Raw genomic sequence first — 18,263 nt, forward strand, 5'->3', positions numbered from 1 at the left:
ATGGAAGTTGTAGTCCAAAAACAGCTGGAGACCCAAGTTTGAGAAACAGTGCAATAGATCAAGGTCACATTCAAGCTAGGCAAAAAGATTAAAGGAGGGGGCAATGGAAGGGCAGTGGGGGGTGTAGTCTGGCCATATGAAGAGGCTCAGAGGAGTGCATTTTTGCTCTAGGCTTGAGGTTCCTTATCACTCAGTCAAAGGATCTTGTTGCATCAAGGATTGGAAACATATCTCAGATCATTGGAGAGCTTGCAAGTCAGAGGCAGGAGACCTGAGTAGATGAACCACATTCCAGTTTCAGTAAATATTAGATCCTCATGCTTCATAGATGTAGTAGGCTTTGCTTTCAGTATTCAACAATTTATAAAATGTGTAGTTTTCTGCAACATGCTATGCTTTTCTCTTTTGAGGGAGAACCTGGACTTCCTGGAGCAGTTGGCCTTCCCGGACCACCAGGATTGAAGGTGAGCAGAGCGATCAAAGAGGCTCATGAATGAAATTAAGGGCACCTTTACGAATGATTGATTGAATGATTCGATATGAGAGCCCACCCTTGTACTTAGGGTGCCTTCCAACTTCTGCAAAAGAACAAGTACCACACTTACCGTTGGGCTTCTCTCACCCACACCCACTATTGTCTCTTCCTTTCCTAATTTCCATTATGTATACAGACTTAAGGGCTGATATGATAGCCATGTTCAAATATATAAAAGGATGTCACATAGAGGAGGGAGAAAGGTTGTTTTCTGCTGCTCCAGAGAAGCGGACATGGAGCAATGGATCCAAACTACAAGAAAGAAGATTCCACCTAAACATTAGGAAGAACTTCCTGACAGTAAGAGCTGTTCAACAGTGGAATTTGCTGCCAAGGTGTGCGGTGGAGTCTCCTTCTTTGGAGGTCTTTAAGCAGAGGCTTGACAACCATATGTCAGGAGTGCTCTGATGCTGTTTCCTGCTTGGCAGGGGGTTGGACTTGTTGGCCCTTGTGGTCTCTTCCAACTCTATGATTCTATGATTCTATGATTTTAATTAGGGGGGGGGGAGAGATCTTACCTGCATACAAAACTCAAATGCAATTCCTTATCTCATCCCTTTCCTTGACCTAACTTTCTAACCCTCCCCAAGCTCACCCCTTACGCAGCACTCTATGTGTGGGTACATAAAGTGTTTTTTCTGTCCCATCAGATGTCAAGGAGATGGGTAACTATATAACCTTTAGAAGACATCTGAAGGCAGCCCTGTATAGGGAAGCTTTTTATTTTTAAAGTTCTATTATGTTTTTATATATGTTGGAAGCTGCCCAGAGTGGCTGGGGCAACTCAGTCGGATGGCTGTGGTACAAAGAAAGTTGTGGTGGTGGTTATTGTTGTTGTTGTTACTGTTGTTACTGTTTGCTCATCCTGTTCAGTTCTTGTTGGCACTAGCTTGGTCTCACCTTAAGCATGCCCACATTTCACTGGATGCCAGGAGCACCCATCCTCCTGAACAGAGGAGAGGTGCAAACGGTTTCTCTCCACGAATGAGTGTGGTAGTGATTGATGTTTGTGCCCACCTCATTAATGACAGACATACCCACCCCATTTTGTGCTTTTGTCTCTTTTTCTACTCATCCCCCCCAATGACAACCATTTTGTGCTATGTCTGTTGATGGGCCTCAACCATAATTCTTGCTAAAGGTAAAGGTACCCCTGCCCATACGGGCCAGTCTTGACAGACTCTAGGGTTGTGCGCCCATCTCACTCAAAGAGGCCGGGGGCCAGCGCTGTCCGAAGACACTTCCGGGTCACGTGGCCAGCGTGACCGCTACTCTGGCGAGCCAGAGCTGCACACGGAAACGCCGTTTACCTTCCCGCTAGTAAGCGATCCCTATTTATCTACTTGCACCCGGGGGTGCTTTCGAACTGCTAGGTTGGCAGGCGCTGGGACCAAACAGCGGGAGCGCACCCCGCCACGGGGATTCGAACCGCCGACCTTGCGATCGACAAGCCCTAGGCACTGAGGCTTTAACCCACAGCGCCACCCGCGTCCCATAATTCTTGCTACCAGCTGCCAAATCAGGGAATTCCAGGACGACGAACAGGAACGGAACTTGCTGACGAGTAATTTGATTTTTAGTTAGTTAGTTCTGTTATATACAGCAGAGTAAAGCACAGCTTTGTACAAGTCACTATATACACAGAGGAGATTCAAACTCATATTCCGAAATCAACACTCCAACAACAAACTGCTGTGTCAAGCTGCTTATAAGGAAGAGCTTAGCCAATCACCACCTGTTGCTAGGCTTCCCTGTCTCCAAGCAGACTCTCTCACATACTCTGTTTAACTTGGCTTGTTGCCAACCCACTAATTGTCTACTCCAAAAGCTGCACGAACTCAGAGTCTCAACAATGTCATGTCCTCATGGCACGTTATGCCATGCCCCGACAAAATTCATTTTGTGATATCCCCCACAGCAGCCATTTTTTGACTGGCGCCCATAACACATTCTCAGTATGTCTACTGGCCCAGAAGGCTGGCATACCCTGCTCAGGGTGTAGTTTTACCTGTGTAAATGGCTATTTCAAGCTTAAAATTTGGACAAGTGGTTGCAACAACGGAGCATACAGTCACAAGGATAAAGAAGGCTGTACGCCACTATTATGTGAACTGACCATTATGTGTTAGGTGATGATGTATTCTGAAGATGTGGGACTCAGCAATATCATTTCCCATCCTTCCTCTCCGGTCTGTTTTAAGATTCAAGCAGTTGTTGTTTTTCAGGAACAGCAGAGAGATGCTTTTGCTCATTGGATTATGGAATTGCCCTTCTAATAAGCTTGACTACTGTGATCAAAGTCAGAGAAGATGATGCAAATTCATTATTTTCTCCAGTAAGCAAGCTGTATTAGGTTTATTCTGCGACAGTCCTGATCTTTGTTTCTTTCTATATATTTCTCATCAGGGGTCGGATGGTCAGCCAGGCCCCCCAGGACGCCAAGGATACGTTGGAGCACCAGTAAGTTGTGATTTTATTATTATTATTATTATTATTATTATTTAATACTTAACCTGACCAATGTTCCGTAAATAAGCCAACATCCTATGAGTGTTCGGCGTGATTTGTAAAATCCATTTATGTGGTAAATGGTTGCCTGATACTCAAATGTGGTCTTGCCAGCACATAAGGACAGTTGCCAACATTTTTGCACATAGATAGCTCTGCTTCGGTAAGGCTTAGTTATACGCCTGATTATTTTATCTTTAACAATACTTTCCACCAGTTAAAAGTTCACCATTTACTTGTTGAAAGCTTCCCTTGCTTTCCTTCAGCTACAGATGCACATTTCACTGGAGAAGGTCATTCAGTTTTCCCCGTCCTCATTATCTTGGTTATAAAGACTTCGCAATCATTCCTTTTAGGTCTCAGAACAGCTCAACAATCCCAATGGATGGCTGATCAGCTCATTGAGTACTCCAAGTCCAAGGCCAATTAGCATATGCAAAGGCGGTTTGTGGGAATAACATTATTGGTATATTATAGACAACTGCTTAGTAGGCAGAGCACTAAATCAGCATTTCCTTGGCATAGGAGCTGCAGTCCATAATGAGTCACTGGGTACAAATTGCTAACACATCGGTGACTCATCCAAGTTTCACTCTGGGTAGTGGAGGGAACGATACAAAATCTTTTTTCTTCCCCACTTTTTCAGGGCCTGCAGGGAGAAAGAGGCGAAAAGGGACCCCGGGGAGACAAGGTATGGATCGTGTGCGTCAGATAACTTGTCAACAGTCTGTGTGGAAGTGCTGAACATTTCTCCTCAAAAAAATGAATGCAAGAAAGAACTGGGAAATTGAGGGTAAATGTATGTACAGTTTAGGGCCTCAGATTATAAGGGGCCTCTAAATGCAAAAATGGTTACTCGTTAGATTGCTAGATCTGAGGGAGCAATCCAGACCTTCCTAGTGTCCTATCATCTAGGGGTGTCCCTGATTTAGAGAAGCTGTCCCAGTTTCCGATTTGATCCTGAAATGCCCCACTTTTCCTTAGGGTGTCCCTATTTTCACTGGAAAAATGTTGGAGGGCATGGAGTTATCCGAACCCCAAGCCATTTGGAGGCAATCCAGTATAGGGAAGGGTTTTTTTAAAATATAAACTGTGTGATATTTTATAATGTTTTTGTATATGTTAGAAGTTGCCCAGTGTGGCTGGGGCAACCCAGTAAGATATGTGGGGTGTAAATGGTAAAATTATCGTTATGGAATGGAACGTCCCTATTTTCATTGGATAAATGTTGAAGGGTATGGCAATCCTATGCACAAAAAGAGGGCATAAAACAAGCCAGTGTAAGTTAAGCCACCGTAAAGTTATACCAGATCAAAAGGTAATTTAGCAGTGGAACAAACAATGCTACTCTGTCTAATCTTGAAAAAGGGAAACCAAGACTTTCAACTAGTGCTCTACACTGGTTGGCTAGGTCATGTGACCAAGCTGAATTGGCTTGGGTTCCCACCCCTACCATGCCCTCAGAAAAGTGATGGCGAGTCCCCTATTGCCACCTCCTGCAATGCCCACCCTGTTGCCACCGTTGGAGAAGCACCACTGGCATTGGTGCTGATTATTGGTGAGATCTTGCTGATCTCCAGCTAGATCTCTCATGCTGTGTGAGAGATCTTGCCAGAAATCAGCACCACTTCTCTGCCAGTGGTGAGGTGTTGGGCATCTGGAGGGGCAACACCTCAAGATCTTCACCCCACCTCCTGGTTGGGCCAACACAAGTTATGCCGGTGGTATCTTTGGCTGAGTAGGGGACTTATCACAGGCTGGTGCAGGCTGGTCCAGGCATCAGCCAGCAGAGTTGGAGATCTGCTGCATCCTAAGCTCTCATCACGACCAGGTTGTGGGGTACACTGAGGTCCAGCTCTGAGGGCCTTCTGGTGGTTCCCTCACTGTGAGAAGTGAGGTTACAGGGAACCAGGCAGAGGGCCTTCTTGGTAGTGGCACCCACCCTATGGAACACCCTCCCTTCAGACATCAAGGAAATAAACCTTTAGAAGATATCTGAAGGCAGCCCTGTTTAGGGAAGTTTTTAATGTTTTATCGCTTTATTATTATTAATTATTATTATTATTATTATTATTATTATTATTATTATTATTATTATTATAAATATTCTGTTGGGAGCTGCCCAGAGTGGCTGGTGAAACCCAGCCAGATGGGCTGGGTATAATTTTTTATATTATTGTTATTATTATTATTATTATTATTATTATTATTATTATTATTATTACCACCAGGATGGGTAGATGAGAACCAAAGAGTGAGGGATATAGTCAAAGACAGGCCAGAGTTTAGGCGAGGCTCCAGGAATCTTCTGTCACTATTCATAAAGGCATGTTGCACAGACTGAGAAATGCAACTTATATAGAACCAAGCAGGTTAGTATTGGTTCCTCAAGCCACATAAACCTGACTGGACTAAAGGCTTGTGGTTCTAGCTCTGACACTGCAGCATAGCCAAAATCCAGGGTGGAAATGCTCTCAGGTTCAGAGCTGATGTGATGGCCCAGGATGTATGTCCAATGCTTGAGTCTTCATTCCTATTTCTTTGCTTAGGGAGAACCAGGTCTCGATGGTTTCCCCGGAAAGCCTGGTGTGGATGGGAAGCAGGTATGTGGACAATTCAAAGTGGTACGAAACCATTTTCTAGAATTAGTTGTGAATTTAGAGAAGAACTTGCATCTTGAAATCATCCACTCACCCCCCAAAATGTAGCCCCCTACTCTATTTTCTGTCTGCATCACAGTGCAATCCTGTAAATGTTCACACTTATCCCAACTAAATAAATAAGAGACCAGATATCTGTTTCTAGATATGTATTTGAAAACCCTCCACCCTTTTTTCTATTTTGTGCACATATTTTTCATGCCTCCATATATATCCATTTAAGTTTGTTTCGTGTATCAGTATCTCTGTTTGTTAGCTCTTCTTCATTGCAGGCTAGCCTCAATTATACCATGGAGTAGTCCCTTATTTTTACAAAATATTGGAAAGTATATGCTACCATAATTATATGCTGTATCCTTCTGTGTAACCTCTTCGTCACCTTTTGGACTCAGCTATACAGCTGCAAATATAAGGTTTTAAGTGTGCTTTATGTGTATTATGCAAATGTGACACTAGATGGCGATGGTGAATTTATGGCAAATTCAATATGTATTTTTTTCCAAAATGTTCTTTTTTATATAAACAACAACAACAACAAAAATTACAGAGTTTTTCTAAATGCTCCTAGATTCTTCCCCTATTGGGAAGCTGGGTTTGAGAGGCACCATTTACAATCCCCAGAATGCCCCTGATGTAATGCTGCCCCTGGGCATTGTGGGGAATTTAAATGGTGTTCCACCTAAATGGTCCTTTCACTAAGTCCTATCACTTTCGTTGCCAAGTAAGAACCTCACTGAAGCTGCCACTTTAATTGCCCACAGTTCTCAAGGGTGATGCTGCATCAGGGCATTGTGGGAAGTTTCAATAGTAGACCATTGCTGCCAACTACTGTTGAGTAATCCCATTAGGAAGGCAGAGTTACCACCACAGAGCTCTTTCCTCAAACCCAAAGCTGGCCTTCCTTGAGTGAGAAGCTGGAAGAGGTGAAAGCCACAATCTGGAGTGCAGCAGGGAGAAAAACATTGCTATATTTATCACCCAAATAGCGGGCCAGATTTAGAAGGCTATTGGGCTGGATCCGGCCCCCGGGCCTTAGTTTGGCTAGCCATGTTCCAGCTGCTCCTTGATTTCTATTTATTTTCCTTCTCCTTCAACTCCCTTGATGCATCTTTCTCCAGCACTGTATTTCAAGTTCTTTCCTCCTTCATTTTTTCATATCCTTCATACGTTGAATCCATGCAGAGCTATGCTTGCCGTGTGTATGTATGTGTGTGTGTGTGTGTGTGTGTGTGTGTTGTAAATTAGGATCATTTTCCAATGGTAAACTGTCAACTTGTGTTTCATGCCCTTTCCCTTCCTTATATCTGCTCTAGGTCTTCCATGACACATCATATTGCTCTCCAAATATTTAAAATGTGTGTATTTACTCCCTTTGATCAATACGTTTATATTACAGTAGAGCTGCTGCCCTATAAATAGTTACCAGGGCGAAGTCCCATTATATTTGCTGGGCCTTACTTCTGCATGGACACATGTATTATTGTGTCTGCGCGTTAGCTTAAAGTGATTCATAGTTCAGTGGATCCCAAACTCAATCCCTGGAATCACAAATTCTCTAAAAACTTGGGCTTGGAAGACATGCCAGTGTGGTGTAGTGGTTAAAGAGCGATAGACTCATAATCTGGGGAACCGGGTTTGTGTCTCCGCTCCTCCACATGCAGCTGCTGGGTGACCTTGGGCTAGTCACACTTCTCTGAAGTCTCTCAGCCCCACTCACCTCACAGAGTGTTTGTTGTGGGAAGGGAAAGGAGAATGTTAGCCGCTTTGAGACTCCTTCGGGTAGTGATAAAGTGGGATATCAAATCCAAACTCTTCTTCTTCTTCTTCATGCATCCGAATACCTTTTGAGTGTTGTCTCATTCGATTTCAGGGCATCCAAGGGAGTCCAGGCCAACCTGGTCTCATGGGACCCAGAGGAGAAAAGGTGATGTGTTGTCTGTGTAAATCTTGCCTCTGAGATGTGCTTGCTTACATATCACATATATCACATCACATTCCTGTGACGTAATGTAGGACAAACTCAGAACCCCTGTCCCCAAGATGGATTTCGCTATATTCCCAATGTTATAATCCTGATGCAGCCCTGGCCATACCCAGTTCCTACTCACTTTCCCTGCCCCGTGTAAATCAGTTGGCCAGGCCGTACGAGGCTCTGCTGACTGCATGCCAACTTACGTTATGCTCTAGAAATGGCGTGGCAGCCTCACAGGCTGCAGAATGGCGAATCAGAATTTTGATGATATATCAGATGCTCCCCCTCCCCATTTCCTATTTGCAAATCTAACAGAAAGAAAGAAGAAAGGCAAAGGTAACAATAATAGTAATAGTAACAGTAACAATATTGATTGATTGATTGATTGAATTTATATACTGGGGGGGTCTCAGGGCAGTTCACAGAATAAATTCAAGATATAAAACCACAAAATAGGGGGCATCTTATACATGGGGGTGTCTTATATGGTAATACGAAAAATATGGTAATTAATGCATAATAGGAGGATGTATAAACTGCCCTACAATCAAATCAGAGGAAATGCTCGATAAAGATCAGACAAAGCTTTACCAGCGTCTTAACTTTGTAAACTTAATTGGATTGTTTTCCCCCCTCTCATTTGCTTTCTCATCTAGGGTGAAATAGGGCCTCCAGGGAAGCCTGGCTCAGTGGTAAGAGCTGCTAACATTTGATCTATGTTTTGTGGCAGTTGACAAAACAAGTTCTTGGGAATGGGTGCTCAGGATCTCGAGAAATGCTAATATATGTTGGGCGTTAATGCCTGAGCAGATCTTAGAAATGCTTTCTCATAGAATAGTTGGTGAACGATTTTCCTGAAGTTGAAATGTGAAGGACATGCCATACTGAAGAATTTTGTGGAAAGAGGCATGAAATCTTTGCCCGCTGTGAAATTTTCAGATTGGATGGTGGAAGGAAATACAGAGGGCCCTTGGGGAGTGAGGTAATTTTTGCAGTACTCTGTTGACTTACATTCTAATGATCTTACTGCAGCAGAGTTTTTACACTTTTTGTCGCCTGCTTGGCTGCATAACTCCAACCAGCTGGATCTCAGGGGAAATGCAGTTCTCAGCTAAGTTTCCCCACCTGTGGGATAGAGAGCAGGGCAGAAACCCAGACTCCTCTCCCTTGTGCTACATATTTATCTTCTTCTGTTTCAGGTGCAGATGGAAGGTCTGAAAGGAGAGCAGGTAAGGTCTTTCTAAATATTTTTGCACTGTCAATAAAATAGTAATAACCAGAAATCCCAATTTTCAAGAATGAGCGTGCTGACTAAGTCAGTATATAAAGTCAACCCAAACCGCAGAAACAATAAATCTGGGCTGAGTGGTTCGGAACCCTTTCCACTCTGAATAAACTTTATTTTGAATCAAAGGAGATACCGGCAAGTTGTTTATCTTCCCCCTAATAGCTTTTATCCAAGGGTTGCAGTCATCCAGCCCACACAGTTGTTGCTAGTTCACGAAAACTCCAAAATGAAATTGCTTTGTCTGTTTTCATTACCCGAGGAGAGCAGAGATTGGAGGAGGAGACACTCTTCAGTGAAGTTTGCTGTCGATGCACTATCTGGAGCCGGTTTCAATTGTTGCTGCAAAGTTTATCTTGTTCTGTTCCCTCTGTTTTTTAACCTACAGCAGCTCAGAACTAGCAAAGCAAATAAAGGTGTACTCTGAAAAATAGTATAGTGGCTGAAATCTTTGGCAGGTTTACTTGGAAGTAAGACCCTTCTAAGGGATGTGGGTGGCGCTGTGGTCTAAACCACTGAGCCTCTTGGGCTTGCCAATCAGAAGGTTGGTGGTTCGAATCCCTACGACGGGGTGAGCTCCCGTTGCTCGGCCCCAGCTCTTGCCAACCTAGCAGTTCGAAAGCACGTCAAAGTGCAAGTAGATAAATAGGTACTGCTCTGGCGGGAAGGTAAACGGTGTTCCCGTGCACTGCTCTGGTTTCATCAGAAGCGGCTTAGTCATGCTGGCCACATGACCCGGAAAAACTGTCTGCGGACAAATGTCGGCTCCCTCGGCCAGTAAAGCAAAATGAGCACTGCAACCCGAGTCATTTGCAACTGGACTTAACTGTCAGGAGTCCTTTACCTTTACCTTTAAGACCCTTCTAGGATCAGATTGTATGTTATAACAACAACAACAACAACAACAACAACAACAACAACAACAACAACAATTTATTTATACCCAGCCCATCTCTGGGCAGCTTTAAACAAAATATTAAAATACAGTAACACATCATACCTTAAAAGCTTCCCTAAACACCTTCAGATGTGAGATAAAGAAATGCTGGTCCACCATTCCTTAGCAACTTTTCAGAAACGTGACCAATTTAAATTATGGAGAGTCCCCCCTTTGTTTAAACAAACTACTACTTTCCAGCATACAAATCTCTTAGCACGGCTTTAGCACAGGGATGAGGAAACTGTGGTCCTCCACTTGTGGTGGGGCTCCAATTCTCATCAGCCCCAGTCATCACAGCCAATGTTCAGGGATGATGGAGCTGCCATTCAGAGGTAGGGTTGAGCCACTATGCTAGCTTCCTGTGGCAAGAGGGTCACTGCTGCTTTCCAGGAGGGAGAGGGAAAGGATGAGGTGTCTGGAAGGTTGGCACAGGCTAAATGCACCACCAGCAGTGCCATATTGGCTCTGTCAGTGTGTTTGCACCGCAACAACCTCCCCACCGCTTAGTCCTTCCCCTTCTCCTTCCTGGTAAGCAAATGCCACCTACCTGTCAGGAAGGAAGCACAACAGCTCTGCCCCATCCAGTGAACCAATTATTCCATGCACCATCACAAGCAGCTGAGATGGAAGGAACGGAAAGTCTTCCAGCCTCGGGTTTTGGCGAATCTCCAAAGGCAGATAATCTGTTCCTATGGAACAGCCTCCAAAACACGGAAATGCATGTTTGCATCAAGTAGACTTCACATGTAGATTTAAACTCATAAATTGATAAGAGGATTGATAAAGGAAAAGGAGTACAGGAGAGGATGCAAAGGGGGGGGGGCGGGGAGATACATCTTGTACATATCTATCTGTATCCAGTGTGGTGTAGTGGTTAAGAGCAGTAGACTAGTCATCTGGTGAACCAGGTTTGATTCCCCGCTCCTCCACAAGCAGCTGCTGGGTGATTTTGGGCTAGTCACATTTCTTTGAAGTCTCTCAGCCTCACTCACCTCACAGAGTGTTTGTTGTGGGGGAGGAAGGGAAAGGAGACTGTTAGCCGTTTCGAGACTCCTTCGGGTAGTGATAAAGCAGGATATCAAATCCAAACTCCTCCTCCTCCTCCTCCTCCTCCTCCTCCTCCTCCTCCTCCTCCTCCTCCTCTTCTTCTTCTTCTTCTTCTTCTTCTTCAGGTAGGTAACCGTGTTGGTCTGACGCAGTTGAAATATATATAAAAATTAAAAAATAATGTCCAGTAGCACCTTAGAGACAAACTAAGTATGTTCTTGTTGTTGTTGTTGTTGTTGTTGTTGTTGTTGTTGTTGTTGTTATTGCTATCTGTAGTTTGGCATCTTTATAACTTTTTGCAATAAGTTTTTAAATGTAGGCAGCTGTGCACAGTTGAGCTTCCTCAATTCCCTTGCTCAGATCAATACGATACACTGCTGAAGGAATTCATTTTAGATGCAACATAAAGTAATTTTTTTAACTTTCTAATTTTGATTTGTTTACAGGGAGCTCCTGGCCCACGAGGAACTCCAGGTATCCCAGTAAGTAATTTGCAACCTTCCCACTCTGAGTTGCTCATTTGTTCATATTTTTAAATGTCTTGTGCAGTGATGGATTATGCAGAGTCCTGAATATGCTCAGGTCTGGCTTGTTGGTTTGGTTCTCAACCTAGGGTGTGAGAGCTCTTTGGTCCAAACCATGGGAAAGCCCTGAATATCGTTAATGTGAGATGTTTGTTGACACTGAAGCATGGTTCTTGCTTCAGATGCAAAGATCAGAAGTTCCAGACAAGCCCATGCAACCGATACAAAAGACTCCAGGAGCATGGAAATTGTACTTAAATTTCGAAGGAAGATATGCTCCTTTGACTTTCAGCCCACTTGGAATGCACGCTTCAGAACTCTAAACTGAAATTCAGTGCAGGGAAAATCTCTGCATCTGCACAGAGGCCCTTGCCTTCAGGGACAGAGGACAACAGACAAAGCTAAATATATGATCTAGAAGAACCAAACCGTGTTCCAAAATTATGACACCAGTTCCTGAGATATCTTGCAGATCACTAACACAGCAGTAAACACTAACACCAGTAAAAGGAGGTGGAAGGGAAGCACAATGAACTGTTGAGCACACGTTGAATGTGGAAACTGGTAATTTGCTGATGCATTTTTTTCCTCTTCAGTTTGACCACTTTGTTTAAATATTTTGTTTTTGTTGTTTGTAGGGCCCTCCAGGACCAGAAGGCAAACCAGGACCTGCCGGCTTACAAGGTCCAAGGGTGGGCAATGTTTCTACTTATGCATGTCCCAACTTGTTAGCATGGGGGAAATGCCTAAATTGTTTGATAGTGTTTAATAGACTACTGTCAATAATTCTCACTGCCCTCCCTATTTGCCCTAAAGGAAAAAAAAGGGGGGATCAGTTATAAACATGTTGTTAAGTGTTCTGTTGTAACCAAAAGTCCAAGCTTGATGGAGAGCAAAGTCCTATTTTGAGTTTTAAAGCCTTTGTTTCTATCTGTGCAGTTGAACAACTGTTCCTTATAAGGAACAGTTGAGGGAGTTGAGCCTATTTGAAGGGCTCCCAGTGTTAATAAATTCATGATTCCTGTTACTTAGCTTTTTCTCCACCTCAACAGACACACACACACACACACAGTTAGTTTGCCGTTGATTCATTTTAAAGCAGGCCATCATTGAAAACCCAATTCATAAATGTCTTTATTAGGGAAATGTAAGATTTTGGAAATGTTTCAGTGGACTTGGATGCAATTGGCAGGAGCCATCCTAATGAAACGGAACATGGGGGAACAGCCTGAAATGAGTGGGGGGAAGGATCTTGCAAAAGAGAAAGCTTTGCTGATCTAAGATGTGGGCTTGAAAAGGAAATGTCTGCATCCATAAAGGGAATGAGTTTTCCCTTGATTCTCTTCTTTTATTGGCAGCTCTTAGGAAGCAGATCTTACCGCATTCAACAAATGAGCACACAGCCCTGTGATTTAGATGTCAATCCCATTAATGGCAGCTCCTCTCACAAGATTTGCAGTCTTGAGTCATTAAAAGGCAGCATTCCATCAATGGGCCTCTGACATAACAGAATTCACTTGTCTTACGAGCCCCCTATGACTGATTTTGCCATTAAGTGTAATGTCTTCTGATCTGTGTATTATCCAACACACTGTCAGAAGAGGAGTTTCCATTGAAAGATGAGACATGGGTGAACCAGCTTCTGTTTTAAATGTCATCAACTGTGAACAATGCTCAGCAATGCTCAGCATGTTTGTAACCAGGTACATCAGTGGTACCTGCATCTAGACCTAGTTGCTTGAGCACACTGGGCTTGCTGCTGGGGACTCGTCACAGCCCATCACTGATGCCTATTCTGGGCCCTTATGAAACCAAATGTTTCCCAAACCTCATTCCTATTGGAAAGCTGGATTTGAGAGGCACCATTTACCATCCCCAGAATGCCCCTGATGTAATGCTGCCCCTGAGCATTGTGGGGAATTTAAATGGTGTTCCACCCAAATGGTCCTTTCACTAAGTCCTATCACTTTCATTTCCAACTAAGAACCTCACCGAAGCTGCCACTTTAATTGCCCGCATTGTGGGAAGTTTCAATAGTGGACCGTTGCTGCCCACTACTGTTGAGTAATCCCATTAGGAAGGCAGAGTTACCACCACAGAGCTCTTTCCTGATGGCCCCCTCAAACCTACAGCTGTCCTTACTTGAGTGAGAAGCTGGAAGAGGTGAAAGCTACAATCTGGAGTGCAGCTGAAATATACTCAGTCGCAAAGTGATTTCATGCTCTTTATTCAGCTCATAGTGGTAAGGAGGAATGAATGGATGTCCCCTCAAAGTATTTGCTTTATATACATTATTTACACAATGGACTGCACATGATTGGCTAATTCTGGAATTATACTGTAAGCCAATCAGGTTGTGGATTCACTTATATCTGGAGCATGATTGGGTGGTTCCTGCCAACCAATCATACTGCTGCATTGTTCTAGGACTAATCAGACTGCTGCATTCTGAATCCTATTGTTCTAGGACCAATCAGACTGCTGCAATTTGGATCCTATTGTTCTAGGACCAATCAGACTGCTGCAGTTTGGATCCTATTCAACTCAGTACGTAACAGCAGCAGAGATAAAATCATTGCTATATTTACCACCCAAATAGAGAAGACACCTTCTCTAGGTGAGCCACCTGCAATTATGGAAGTCTCCTCTGTATTGGAAAATCTGAGCTTCTACATGGCAGAGACTGTCATGGTTGGAGGCAGCGATGGGAACCAGAATGCTGGACTGATCCAACAGGCTCTTCTTGCATTCTTATGAATAGAATCATTATCCCCACTTCACACATTGTCCTCTGACTCATGGAGAGCAAGAATGTCAACAAGGGTAGCAGAGCTGGCAGGCTAATTCCCATCTCCCTAGCGTGATTATTCCAACCCACATCAGAACACCTAATTGGGGCTCTGGAGAATATAGCACTTGCACTGATTTTTTTACATGGAAATTTTCATTTCTTGTAGCAATTATCAGGGCCTGGTATAATGTTGGTTCTTTCCAAAAACTCATTCCTATTATAATGGAAGTTTGTCAGCACTCTCATCTGTCAGATATTAGGGGGAGTCATCTACCTGTTGCATCAACCCTGAGCTTTGCACTTTGGGAATAAAACTTGGCAGACCAGTCTATCTGGTCCTGGCTGTCAATCTTCAGCATTTTCATCTAGAAGCATTCACTCTCAGAGACGTGGACATTCAAGGAGGGTAATTTTCCTATTTAAATGGGAGGAATTGGCCTGTTTACAGAATGGCCCTTTGTTAGGGATCATCAGGTTCAGAAAAACCCAGCTCTCGTTGCTCCTTACTCAACCACAATAGCAAAATAGGAAGCTTATCCATTTAGCATAATATTGTCAACAGCGACCAGCAGCTCTCCAGTTCTTGAGACGGGTCTCTTCCAGTCCTAAATGGAGATGCTGAGGATCAAACCTGAGAACTTTTGCAGGCAAAGCATAAGCTGTGGATCTGAGACACAGCCTTCCCCATTATAGTTTGCTAACTTACAGTATTCTGTGGTCAATGGACTAGGCTAGACCCACAAATGTTCCCCCAGGACCTTCCCAAAGCCCGGGAAGCTTCTGCCTGGCTTAAGGAGGGAGGCACAATGCTCACACATGACATCAGGACATCAGAAATCATATGCAGGATGTCGGCCCCAGTCACCAATCACCCTCGCAGGCTGGTGCCTCTGGCCCTAACTGTTTCCCTACAAAAAATTTCACCGTGCGTCACTGCTAACCTTCTGCATCTAAAGTAGATGGATTTAGACACACATGCAGACATGGCCTTAGGGCCTAGACATGTGTCCAAAATTAGCCACGTACAGTCTTACCCAGAAGTCACTTTTCTCTGTTTTTACAGTGAGGGCACAAGTGAGCACATAGCAAGATGGCGACCCTGATAATGGATGACTTTAGGGGACTTACTCCAGATTCTTAGAACTGTCGAAACACTATCCGATTCTATCCAAATTTCTGCCATCTGGTTAAGAGTTTTCCCATGTGGAATTCATCTTTGGGAGAATGCAACAGTTTGGGCCTCTCCATAGCGTCACATAATTTATACATACCAAGCTGGACCAAAATTTTTAATTAGTGTTCCTAACTCTCTGGGATCTAAATGTAAATTCACTTTTCTCCTGGCATGATTCCATCCGGCTTTAATAATGGGAATTGTACCAGGTTACCAAGAAGGAAATAATTTAATGAACCCCAAGATAATAAATCCTCATTTAGAAATGAGATGAGACCATCCCTCATAGATTTTAAATCTATACCTGAATAATAAAGTGATTTATTTATTTTATCCCCTTTGCTGCTTCACTCTTCCAAAGCAAAAGGATAGCAGGTAAAATGGCTTGCAAAGAGAGCGGTGCAAAATTCCTTTTCGGAAGGAATATATAATTATTTCCCAAGTTGACTCTGCTCATTTGGAAAGGTAAGCTGTGCAAAATTGCCTCAGACACAAATCCAGCAAAAGAGCACAGATGGGGACGCTCCATGGGCTTGCCAGAAAGTTATTTTCTGATCATCTAATTCCCCCAAACTGGCAATTAGATTTTGTGATGGCTGAAACATAAATCTTGAGGAATGAGCCGCTGTGAATGCGCTCCCTTGGTGAGCTTTCATTAGCTGCCTTGTTCCATTAGCCGCAAGAGAACACAGAAGAACATCTCTTGGACCCAGGGCTGGATTAACTGCTAAAGGCGGAAAATTCTGAAGTGCACTGCTGGTTTAGTGTATCCAAGGCTTCATGCATGTCGTTTTGCTATCGCAGCAGGACTTCTGTTTCCTCTTCTTCACCCACATGCTTCTCAAATAATGGTAGTAGTAGTAGGAATAATAATAATAATAATAATAATAATAATAATAATAATAATAATTTATTTATACCCCACCCATCTGGCTGGGTTTCCCCAGCCACTCTGGGCTGTTTCCAACAGAAATACAATAATCTATTAAACATTAAAAGCTTCCCTAAACAGGGTTGCCTTCAGATGTCTTCTAAAAGTCTGGTAGTTGTTTTGACATCTGGTGGGAGGGCATTCCACAGGGCGGGTGCCACTACCGAGAAGGCCCTCTGTCTGGTTCCCTGTAACCTCACTTCTCGCAATGAGGGAACCGCCAGAAGGCCCTCGGCACTGGACCTCAGTGTCTGGGCAGAACGATGGAGGTGGAGACGCTCCTTCAGGTATACTGGACCAAGGCTGTTTAGGGCTTTAAAGGTCAGCACCAACACTTTGAATTGTGCTTGGAAATGTGCTCTGGAGGGTTCCCCATCTTGAGGATGCATGGGGGCGGGCGGGCTGGATAAAGCAGGGACAGGAAAATAAGCTTCCTTGTGGGCCCAGAAGTCAGTTGTACCAGCCACACTGCAGCATTCTTCTCTTTCCATCCCCACATATCCTCATCCCCTTCATCCTTCCCATGACTTTTGGCAGGGGGCAGGTACTTAAAATTTTTCCTAACCTGCCAAGGGTAGAAAATTCATTAAACAATTCAACAGTCTAATGAGAGAGAGAGAGAAACAAAAACCCTGGAACCAATAAAACAGAGTAAGCAGCAGCAAAATTGACAACTAATCGACTTTCGGATGAACTGTTTTAATCCCCCCATATGAAAGTAAACATAGGTAATTATGGGATGCCTTTGAAAACTTCGTGGCAACAGTCGTAAAGGGCCTGCTGATGTTTTTGTGTCATGAATGAGGAAATTTTGTTAGATTCACATTTTGATGTGAGAATTTTGTGAAAGAAGTCTCAGTTGTGATTCTTGAACTGGTCTTTGACCGTAATAATAAATTTGTTGTTGTTGTTTAGTCATTTAGTCGTGCCCGACTCTTCGTGACCCCATGGACCAGAGCACGCCAGGCACTCCTGTCTTCCACTGCCTCCCGCAGTTTGGTCAAACTCATGCTGGTAGCTTTGAGAACACTGTCCAACCATCTCATCCTCTGTCGTCCCCTTCTCCTTGTGCCCTCCATCTTTCCCAGCATCAGGGTCTTTTCCAGGGAGTCTTCACTTCTCATGAGGTGGCCAAAGTGGAGCCTCAGCTTCAGGATCTGTCCTTCCAGTGAGCTCTCAGGGCTGATTTTCTTCAGAATGGATGCGTTTTGATCTTCTTGCAGTCCATGGGACTCTCAAGAGTCTCCTCCAGCACCAGAATTCAAAAGCATCAATTCTTCAGCGATCAGCCTTCTTTATGGTCCAGCTCTCACTTCCATACATATTATTGATGTGAGCGTCCTGATTCAAACTTCCTGAACTGACTGTACGGAAACAGCTATCCTTCATAATTCAGACGTGTCCAAATTTTGCAATGTAGTTCGGCATCTGGTTGGCCGGTGTGAGAACAGGATGTTGGTCTAGATGGGACATCACCCCAATTTTGGCAGGCTCCTTTTGCATTCTGTAAATGTCTGGTTGATGGCCTGAGTTTAACAAAGAGTAAAACTATAATTGCCAGGAAAGGTAAATCGTATTTGTTTCAAAAACAACATATATTTCTGACTGTCAGGTTGCCTCCTGTTTATTTAAAGGCTGCATTCGCAGGCTCCGAGTAGCACGACATAATTGCCAGCTTTGTCTATCTTGCTCTCAGGCAGGCTATCATTTTGTACTGTGTTACATCTACAGGTATAATTTTTCCTGGGGAGTCTCTTCAGTTGCATTCTAGAAAGAGATCGTTTATATAATCTGGCAGATCTATGTATCTTTATTATTATTTGTTAAGGTCTCCCCAGGATTGGGATTTGTGATAGAGAGCTGTAATGGTTCTAGGGATTGATTGTGCGTAAGTTG

The 18,263-nt window shown here is 43.6% G+C and overlaps 1 protein-coding gene across 1 annotated transcript in view; it reads left to right on the plus strand.

Annotated features, from left to right (window-relative positions):
- COL22A1 (collagen type XXII alpha 1 chain) overlaps positions 1 to 18,263 on the plus strand; it is a 195,545-nt gene that overhangs the window by 94,042 nt on the left and 83,240 nt on the right. The window contains exons 15-23 of the mRNA XM_083450394.1: positions 411 to 464; positions 2,942 to 2,995; positions 3,690 to 3,734; positions 5,593 to 5,646; positions 7,574 to 7,627; positions 8,332 to 8,367; positions 8,875 to 8,904; positions 11,394 to 11,429; positions 12,110 to 12,163. Coding sequence (XP_083306520.1) covers positions 411 to 464; positions 2,942 to 2,995; positions 3,690 to 3,734; positions 5,593 to 5,646; positions 7,574 to 7,627; positions 8,332 to 8,367; positions 8,875 to 8,904; positions 11,394 to 11,429; positions 12,110 to 12,163 — 417 coding nt within the window. The remainder of the gene's footprint in view (positions 1 to 410; positions 465 to 2,941; positions 2,996 to 3,689; positions 3,735 to 5,592; positions 5,647 to 7,573; positions 7,628 to 8,331; positions 8,368 to 8,874; positions 8,905 to 11,393; positions 11,430 to 12,109; positions 12,164 to 18,263) is intronic.

This window comes from Podarcis tiliguerta, assembly GCF_965153285.1.
Source record: "Podarcis tiliguerta genome assembly, chromosome: 7".
NCBI classification, from domain to species: Eukaryota; Metazoa; Chordata; class Lepidosauria; order Squamata; family Lacertidae; genus Podarcis; species Podarcis tiliguerta.